General features: G+C 37.5%; 1 protein-coding gene across 2 annotated transcripts in view; it reads right to left on the reverse strand.

Annotated features, from left to right (window-relative positions):
* The window catches only part of jus (EB domain-containing julius seizure protein), a 238,285-nt gene extending 228,341 nt beyond the window's left edge, over positions 1 to 9,944 (reverse strand). Inside the window, exon 1 of one of the 2 annotated variants that reach the window (XM_083128435.1) lies at positions 9,733 to 9,944. In XM_083128435.1, the coding sequence (XP_082984561.1) occupies positions 9,733 to 9,829 (97 nt within the window). In that variant the 5' untranslated portion in view covers positions 9,830 to 9,944. The remainder of the gene's footprint in view (positions 1 to 9,732) is intronic. The other variant, XM_083128443.1, reaches the window with a different exon arrangement.
* Positions 9,945 to 10,943: the final 999 nt, after the last annotated feature.

The raw sequence follows: 10,943 nt of genomic DNA on the forward strand, positions 1-10,943 counted from the left end.
GTTGGAAATAATATTTTTTTGTTTTATATGTGTTAATTTGTAATCCAATTTCCTTCCCTTTCTCATCTATTGTTTTCACTACTTCTTTAGTTGGTCTTATTGATCTTCCTATGCTATTGATGTCATCTGCATACCCAACTATTTGGGTCGACATATATGCTAATGTTCTTCTGTAATGTAGGCGGTCTCCGTGGTGGAGTGACTATCACAGCTCGCTACGACACAAGGGTCTCGGGTTCCAATCCAGGCTTAAGCATGGCTGTTCTTTGCGAGTGTCCCTTCATCGATTTCATCATATCATCACTCATCCTCATCTTCGCGATTAGAAAAGAAAGTGACAGAAAAGCAGACGTGTCTGTGATCACAGTAGAAAATGAAATTTGCATTTAGACTTGATTGTTTGCATACTCTACAAAAGAGAGGTTTGAATGTGTCTCTGTACCTCCTACTTCGCTTCTATGCCACTGAAGAATATTTGTGTGTACTAATATATTTTTAAGAAACGTTAGATACGTTGTGCACTTATTTTGTAAAGAAGAGTTAGCATATTACCCTGCCTAAATGGCTTAACATGACACATCCAGCTTGCACAAATTAAAAAAAAAAACTTCCAAGCAAAACACCGAAATATTTATACGACAGACTTCAATTTAGACACATAATACACAATTACAAGACTCGGAACTTTACAGAACTGGGCAACTTTTCAAAATGTACCATCTTTCAAAGCTGCCTATGCATATTGTTGGGAGTACGTTACCACCAGATGCTACCTCGTGTGCTATGTATACTAGTTCCAAAATACAGTAACAAATGTATCTCTTGCCCAATCCTGTGGCGGAGTGGTTAGCACATCGCGCTGCGACGCCAAGGGTCCCGGGTTCGAATCCCGCTCGGGCTTAGTTGTTCTTGAATGTCCATCAATGTCATCACTCATCCCCATCTTCGCAAATTAGCCAAGGTATCACAAAACGCGAAGTAAATCATAAACTAAATCAATCAATCAATCAAAGGTATTTCTTGGTGAGCAGGTTCAGAGTCTTAGTAAATAAGACTAGATTCAGTATGCTTGCGTTGAAATCGAAACCAAATACATGGGCAATTTTACATGAGAAACTAATAACGTTTGATTTCTGTGATTCAGTAACTCATCTATTTTTTTAGTGTTACATTTTTAATGCTTAGTAGGGATAAATGTAATTGCATACTTGTAACTGTCAGCTCGGTGGTTAAATTTTGATCTCGCCACAGAAGTTACCAGGTTCGTGTCCTGCCTAGGCATGGGTGGTCATGAATAGAAAAAAGTATGCATTTGCATCTGCTATATGAACGTCTTCACATGGCAATTCATGAAATAACCATTATTGGGTGACCACTCAGGCCTACTGGTAAAGGAACAATAATGAGGAATATTTAGTAGGTTATTCTGTCCATCAAATCTATACTCTGTCCCGGGAATATGCGCATAACGGCAGAGAAGGGAGTGGGCGGAGCGAATCATTTTCCTCTTCATAGAGTCACTTTCCCTCTCACGCGTTCATTGCTCGAGCCCCTCACGTCTCTACTTGCGCAGAGACTTGTTTTCGTTCGCTTGCTCCAGAGATCTCCAGGACAGAGTATAGCAAACAAACCAGTTCCTTAGATATGGAGCTAAATAATATCTTCATTCTTTGCTGTCGTCATACAATATCCCCTCTTATTTTCTTTGACACAAAATGCCACAAAACCAAAACATTTGACTTTCGTGAGATTCTCTATAAATCTCGCCACTTCGTTTGTGTGAATAGACCAGGATTTACTAAATAAACAACGGCATAATGCATATCGAGTACGTTTGTTCAAGGTGCCTGAAAATTAATTAATCTTTAAGGAACGTTATAAATACATGATCTTCACACAATTTTCTTGGCATGGCATGCATTAATAATTGCTCGCAAACTGTGAAACAGCTCGTGACAATGCAGAGCCAGGATGGTAAAGTGACGAAGAGTAATCAACGAACTTGGCGAATGTTTAGATTTCCCGCTAGAATGATCTTCATCCTGCGGCAGTTTTGATGACGTATGTATTATTTTATCCAGTGAGGAAATGTTGAAGACTGCGCTTGCGTCATTTTTCTGGCAATCACAAGACAGCATTCCTCTTGAGCGGGAATTTTATGCCCTTGGTTTCTACGATACGAATCGTTTTGACCAAGTTCAGTTCTGTGTTAAAAGTAATGTTTGCCTTTAGAATAGTGTTTCATGCAGTCTAATTCATTGTGCAAATTTACACACCTAATTGTGTTTCGAGAGAAAAACAATGGCCAAAACAATTAAAATATTTTCACTAAATGTTCCTCACATAAGCAATGAATATAATTGCCGTATTATTTACAAAAGCAAACACAATTTCGAGCTTTAGTAATGGTTTGTGAACTGTGTTCAAATTCATTAAAATGTATATGTTACTTGCATTTGTTTTGGTTGTATACATTTGTAAAATGCTTCAAATATGCATCTAACGTTTCTTAAAAATATATTAGTATATGGTTAATTTAACACCATAAAACCAGGGCACAATGATCAAAGATCGGAAAAACTTGAAATTGTATAGACGTAAGTTCAGTTGGGAGTTAATGTGACGATTTAGATTTTGTAGAGAGATCTAGTCGCACCACAAGCTTTTTAACTTACCGAAGCTTAGCAAAGAGCACTTGCATTGAAATTCGTTTGTTAGTGTTCCGGTTATATTTTAATAACTGCTTTAGTCAAATTAATTTCATAGGCTACGGAGATTGAACTACAGTGAAATAAGTCAAGGTTAAGTTATTCCATTTTCAAAATTTACTTAAAAATACGCCTATTGAAATATGAAATTGTAATTTCCTCTTGCTGATGAGAATTACAGATTGTTCCTTGTAGGAAGAGAAACGCTATGCGTTTGAGTTGCGGGGGATACGCACATCTGATTTCGCCGGCAAGAGACGTGCTTCCAGTAGCTACACGGGCCACGTTCTACCTACACAATTACCTAACAAAGGCACTGGTTATAATGTTGTTACAATAAAAAGGATGTAAGAGGATATTCTGGGAACGTAAAACGTAGAAATGTTTAATTGATGTTACTTTTGTATCTATAAATGAAGCATGGTGACAACTCGCACTTTGAAATCGTTCATAAATAGCCAAACAGAAGTGCGATGCGCTCTAACTGGAGTAATTTCTCGACTCGACACAGATGGCACTAGTGCAGCTATGATACACTTGGACAAAACGAGATTTGAATGGTCTTGTTCCTGGATAAGCAAGGGGGACATTTACTCTGGCGCCAGCTTGATATGAAAAGCATGGGATACAAAGTTTCAGGTAACCGAAGACTTCCACGTGATAATTACTTCAACATACACAGTACAAGCTCTCCATTAAAACAGGATAACGCAGAGACATGAAACCGTATTTCGAAAATGAAGATTCCATATCCCCTTGCATAAAACCGGCCAGAATGACGCAATATGGTGGAAACCAGGTCGTTCCCGTATTAGCATGTGCCGCATGCGTTAATGAGACATAAACATTTTATTCCGTTCTCGATTCGTTTTTCCACGAGATGTTATTTCCAGCGGTTCATGTCATTAAGAATTTTAGTGACGTTAATAACTATAATTGCTGCGCACATGCTTCTACGTTATGTATATTTGTTGCCAAGTCGTAAGAATTATTACTCTCTTGGCTTCTATGTGCTAGCAACCTTGTTTTCCATGCATCTTTGCATGATTCATCATTGCATTTAATCCAAGTTTTATCCTCTCAATAAATGTATGTAAATTATTGATGTCGAAACGTTACTTGTTGGAATTTCGAAGTAGTTCTGGGAAAAGAACCATTAAACGAGCCATGCATATCATTTATTGGCCTTCCCGATGGTACAGTGGTAGCGCTGTAGCCTTGTAATCAAGGGGTCCCAGGTTCGATATCCGGTGGAGGCACATAGTGCTTAGGATCCCACTTTAAACTGTAGGTCCAGTCCCAATTAGCCTTACTGTGCATAAAGTGGACTTAAAACACCATCAACTCAATTCAACCTACTTTAAACTGTAGTTCCAATCCCGAACAGCCTTACTGTGCATTAAGTGGACTTAAAACACCAACTCAAATCAAATCAAATTGATACGAGTATTGGAATTAATGAATATATACAACCTAACAGAGGTAAGACTAAAATATAGACTGTGGAAGTGGTTTAATAAAGCGTCGAAAAGTAGTAGATAATTATTGTATAGCGACTATATTAGGGTATATTATTCAAATATGTATAGCTTGTTTGAACTATTTTACATTGAATGTGCATACATGCATCCTCGATAACGTAATGGTAACGTCGTCGCCTTGTAATCAAGGAATCTGGTCTTAGTACCCGGTGAGAGAACATAATGGTACAGATGAAATTTTAAACTGTAGTTTCAGTCCCGATTAGCCTTTATGTGCATAACGGTGACTTCAAAACAAGTTGACACTCACACATGCACATGAAATAGATTAAACATGTTACACAAATATAAATAATATGCCATAATGTACCACGTTTTGCTTTTCAGTTATTGATTGATTTGGTTTATTTTACTTCGCTTTTCTGCCACTGTTGGCTAATCACGAAGATGAGGATGAGTAATGCCATGATGAAATTGATGAAGGGACACTAAAAGAGAACAATACCCAGGCCGGGAATCGTACCCGTGATTTTCATTTTAATATTTTTGATTATGAAAGTGCCATAAAAGAAACCCTTCACAAATACACTTTCACGATTGGTTAATACATTGTGTGTATATGTATAATGTAGATATATGTATGTATGGATATATGTCCATTAATATGTGTATGAATTTATTTCATTGTTATTTCTTTCCAATCATGATTATATTTATTCTGGACAAATCTTATCTACGTATTTACTCTCTAGTCTCTAATGATAATATTGGTTGTGGATTAATGGATAGTTTGTACATAATGTTTATGAGCACGTCAGTACTCTATGTGATTATAGTTATGTTATAGTTATATCCATGTAATATGTGAGCATGTTATTTAATTGTATTTATATTCATATTTACATTATTTATGTTGGTTCAATGTCTCTGTAATTTAAGATATCTTATCTCTGTAGATGGCAAATTAATAAATAAATAAATCACCATGCTTTGGCTACTTTTGGTTGTTCACAGCACCAAAACTAACCTTACATACAATTTACTTAAAATTATCAATTGACATTATTTCTGTATGACAAAGAGAAAACTAGTGGCATTGAGGATGCTCGGTACGCTTTTAAAAACATTATTACAATTTTGTAGTGTGTGTAATCCAAGATAAATATTTGAATATATTTTTCGAAGACTGACTGCTCCACCAAATACCGAAAAATACCATAGTAAGTTCTTACATTTGCACTGCAAATATTTGAAACATGTCTTACATAATTTATAAGCCATAAATATAGCAGAAAAAGCAAATCAAACAATAATCGTGGTACTTACATAATCGTTTCTAAAGCACATGTATTTTGTGTAGTTTTGCTAGCTGAGTCGGTAGCTATAATTTCAATTTACACATCTTACTTGGATAACGTTGGTTAAAGTCTTGGAGAAATGTGTTTAGATGTTTGCGATCCGAAATACTTTAACTTAACAGAGGAACGCGGGAATTTGACTTTCTGTCTCTCGTGGATTTCTTTATGGTCAAGGTAGGAGACGGGTTTCAGATATTACCGATTTTTCTAAACAATGGCACCACTTGCTTTCTATGGTTATGAGAAAATATTCGAAACTTTGTGGAACCTTAAAGCTAAAGCAGACGTTCCTGCTTGATATAATCCTGTATTTATGAGCACTAAGAACTTCACAAAAGAGGTAAAAATGCGTTGGAGGCACATGGATTTTTCTGAAGCGGAAATAGAAGGGAGAGCCAAATTAAAACCTCAGTTTGTCCTTGTTTCTTATCTAGTAAGTTTCTGCATGTATGGTTGCACTAGTTGGCTCCATCTACATATCATTTCAAGTTTGAGTTAGTGCCTTTATACTTCAAGAACAATAGTGTTTGTGATGAACGTGCAGTCACTTTTGAGCCACTGCGAAGGAGTTTCCACCCATCTGCCTGCGAATTGAGGGCATTGTCACATTTCCTCTCCTTCGTTTGTGAACTTGCTGGTGTGGTAAGCATGAATAGAGATAATGAATATTTATTTACGGGAGAATTTCGATAAGTTTTAGGCTTGCAGAGGGCAAGAAACCACTCCTCTTCAATGGTGTAAGTGTTTGAAGGAGGCGATATCTTATGATAACACCAGTAAGCCTTGTTTCCATGATAACCAAAAACTCAATATGCTGACCAAGGCAGAATTTATTTTATTTTAAAACATAAACTAAACGTTACGTTTCAACCTTCTAGCAAGGTCTTCTTCAGACTCTGGATTTGTATTTGGTACAGTCTCTGAAGAAGACCTTGCTAGAAAGTTTGAAACGTAACGTATAGTTTGCCTTGGTCAGCATATTGAGTTTTCGATATCTTAAAATGACAAAATTGGCGTTTTGAAGTTCACGTCATCAGTGTTACAGCATTGAGGTTGTTTGGTAAATAATAGTTGATGCGTTATATAAATTTGAACTATATACAGTCTATGTCATACAATTTTTGTGTGAGTTTTAAGGTTTTCATATGACTCTCCCTCGTAATATTTCAGGTAGGCCCGACATTTCGGAAATTCCGACTACCCTTCCAACACTGTATCTCACGTGAGAAACACGAACGAAGCACAACGTCAATCAGGGTTGAAAGTTTGAAGTTTTAGCCAGGTCCACACAGCAATGCTTTCACATAGTGCGTGTGTTTGCGTAGATTGCTGTGTATAAGTCATGTAAGTTGTCTAGTAACATGCTTAAAACAGAGTAAGTCATTTGTAAAATCGGAATTGTAATCCCTGGGCTTTAGATACAGATTAGATTAAATGAGCTCTTGCGTCTGCTTTATACCTTGATGGGCTAAAACATGACAAAATGAAACTTTTCTTCCAGTGTTTCCAAACGATTGTTTTAATTAAACACTATAGGCTACCTGTGTCGTTTCGAGGCACTTCCGACAATCAATTTGGGGCGAGTTCGACACTTGTTATTTTTCTTCGTTTGCCTGTCCTAGTTAATACTGACAGAATTACACTTATAAATGAGCTAAAAACTGTCTTATTCTTTGCATTTTAGAAAGGTGCTCCGAAATTGTAAAAGAAAAACTTAAAAAATGCAGGTGGCTGCCGGAAAATATGAAGTCTGCGGTTGAAGCTGTAAGAAACTGAATAGCTCTCGCAACTGCAAATTGAACGTTTTATGTGCCCAGGGTCAACCAGGTTGTCATACGTTATCCAGGAAATAGTATCATATATGCCAAGGTGGAAATTCAGAACTCAAGAAATGTGCCCGCAAAATTCGGTGCCTATTGACAACGAGACTAAAAAATTGCAAAATATTTTTTGCCTTAAATTGGTATTCTAAAGCCAAATAGTATGTGCACCAAAGTTTGTAGATTAATTTAATTTAATCAGTTTTATTCTGAACGTTTACTGCGTAATTAGGTCTTACACAATTTTGCGAAGTCACTAAATATGTAATTCACACTAAATATTTGCGCACATTTGTGATATGCACTGCGGAACCTATTAAAACCAGATCTTCCATTTTATAAGTACAAGAAGCATATGTTAGTAAATCAAGTGATAAATTAATGAACATTTATCGTACATCGACCCTTATTCTAAGTTGTCTGCGATTACTTATACGTTCTATTTTCTCATCTTATTTGTTTTCAAGTGAGCTTGTTTGTTTTGAGTTTGTTTGCAAGTTCACTTTATGTACTGAAAGGCTAATTGGGAATGGACCTAATGTTTAAACGCCACCATGTGCCTTCACCGGGTATCGATTTTGATTTTAAGTGAACTACCAATGGCAGCATTAACTCTATATGAAAACGAAAGACGTTGTTGTTTTAACTTTTCATCCTTGGAATGGAAATCGTGTTCTATGTCAACGTAAACTGATGCCTTGCTTTAATATATTCGTAAATTAAAAGTATTAACTGTAAATTCCGTTGCTAAGGTTACGACAGGTTCAAGTCTCAGAAGCATGTTTGGCATTTTAGTGGTGTATGTAGTAATGAAGTTTGGGGACTAAGGTTTTTTTTTCTCCAATTAGTGTGTTCAAATTTCTCGCTCCAAGATAATATTGTACTTTTGGACATTACTAAGGAAGAATTTGTAAGTCAGAAAAAGGTGAAAATCTCAATCACTTTGTGATTGGAGAAAGCTCAAACCCAAAAGCCTCCCACTTAAATACGTCACAATCTATTAGACACAGACGCATTTGAAAGCTTATAATTACGCTCTTGCACTCCTTCCTGTAACAACGTACGGAAATATTAATAAGGGAAAGTGAGTAGCCTGTGGAGAGGATCGTTACATTTAATTTAATCCTAAATATTATACATTAAACGAGAATTTGGCTTAAGTGTTTTGTTTGTTGTAAGCCGTTAGGGGTCGCGGACCGGGTAACCGAGTAACCTGCGTCTACCCCACCAAGCCCAGAATATATTAAGCCAATTAGCATTCATATATTGATTTTAAAATGTCCAAGTTTAGAATAATTATACATTCATAAATATTGCTCAACAATACATTTTGCTCAACCACTTTGACTGAACTTACGTTCCACTTAACCACTGAAAATATCACTGGTTTAGGATTTATAAGTTGTATATAATTAGCATTTGCAATGTTGTTTTTGTCGACATACATTTCATTATTTTTACCTGAATTTGAAAGTAGAATAATATAAAAGTTTTACTTTGTGGGAAAATGACCGACGGGCCACACCATTTCTTGAAAACTCAGCTAGCAATTTCGGTATTCTAATATAATAGTAACTTTTATAAGGTCCATTTGCGTAAGTTCATTTAATTCTTGTAGCATTCTGCAGAAAGAAGTTGTATTCACAATACGATAGAAAATCATATTTGTCCAAGTAGCTAGATATCTTGAACTACATGCATGTCTGTGTGTGTGTGTGTGTGTACATATATGTATCTCACGAGAAACCACACCAGAAGAGATCACTACAGTAGATTTTAAACTGACGTAACGTTTGTTTCTTCGGGATTCTGGTTTTGTGCCCTCGCACCGCATTAAAAGCAAGGCACTGGCAACTCTGGAATGCACGTTGCAAAGCATATAGCGGTAGGATATTCCTACGTTTATGGCGGGATGTTGCGCCAAATATACGGTTTGATGTAGTGTTTCGACTGTTGCTAATGGCAAGATTTCTGTGAAACGTTTGTTGTTGCAAACTTGTTTTTAGTTGTTTGTTTGTTTCTTCGTGTTAACTCCATCTGTATGTAGTGACTAAAATTAATGACAATGGTGTAAACATTGTGACTGTCTGAAACGTAACTGTTGACACTAGATAGTGTTCAGAAACGATTTAAAATCGCTTTTAAACACACTCCTAACCTTAATATTACTATCTGCATTAGGCGGGCAACTTTTTTTCACACTTTGAAAACTTTCTTGAAGAATTAAATATGAAAAATTGACCGAAACTAAAAGTACCGTATTTTGAAAAAATCGATCAAAGCCCATACACGTGTGCTAAGACTTAATGAAAAAATTGAGCAATAAATTATAACAGTAAAAAATCGGTATTGTTGCCAAACTTACCTCGCGCAGTACTGGAGGAGTGAGTAGTGTCGTCCCCATGAATGGAACCCCATACCAGCGCCAACACCACAAACCCCACAACTGCAGCGTGTGACATGTTTATGCCACCTGTCCCCTTATTTTTTTATTTATTTTTTTCTGATCAAGGGATCACATCACTACTAACAACTGCCGCGCGAAACCCGCAACCACACACTGACGAATAATAACTGCCTCATACCACCGCCACGCGGCAGCACCGTCGTTTCGGAAAACGGCGCAGGATCAATAAATGCTAGGACACACTGCGGATAACGGAGGACTTGCCCTAACCAAACCCTTTCCCCAGCACCACAGTTTTTAGCGGCACGCGCGCCAAGAAATGTTAGGGGAGCTGGGGGGAAGGGGGAGACTGTAACAATAACGAGAACGGACACTGGAATGAAAATAAAAAGGAATGGAAATAACACAGAAGCTAGAATTCACCAGGAAACATTTTTTTTGTAACGTGTTATCGCTAGAGCACTCACTGCATTTTACACTGTTCGAGTTCAGTGTTTAACTTCTTGTTATTTCTTCTCGTATAATGTCCTTATTCATTGGTGTATTAAGGAATAGGTTCAACTGGTCCAACCCCCCCCCCCCCCCCGAAACTTTAAATTTTGCTCAATTAATCTAGAAAGATCCATCAGCAAAAGGTAAAAAAAGGTAAAGTGTTCCCCTGTGCTTAGCACCACGCCATGAAGGCGTATAGGGGGTGTGGGGGTAACGCCCCACACTTTCTTGATCCGGTCGTGAGTGGGGGTGATGTGATCAGCATCACGCCCCTGACCGCCTTTACCCCCCAGGGTTTCCCCCAGGTACCCATGTTATTCGACGCTGGGTAGGCGCCGGGGCCGCTTCCATCGTTAGAAAAGTTCCCGGATTTGAACCGGCCGGGGATCGAACCCGGGACCTTTAGCATGGTAGTCAGACGCGTTACCGACTGAGCCACCGCGGCCAACCATCAAGATCCATCATCCATCAGCGCATTGAGAATTTTTTCAAGATACTTTGTGACATCATTGTTGATCTTGTAACCAATCTTTCATCATTAGCGTCAAATTTATCTTTGGAAGGAAACGAAAATATTAATGTTCACAACGGGAACCAGTAACTAATGTACCCCGGTGGAGGCACATAGAGGTTCGGATCCCACTTTAAACTGTAGGTCCCTTGCCAATTAGGCTATC

Source organism: Lepisma saccharinum, chromosome 1 (assembly GCF_977018435.1).
Source record: "Lepisma saccharinum chromosome 1, izLepSacc3.1, whole genome shotgun sequence".
NCBI classification, from domain to species: Eukaryota; Metazoa; Arthropoda; class Insecta; order Zygentoma; family Lepismatidae; genus Lepisma; species Lepisma saccharinum.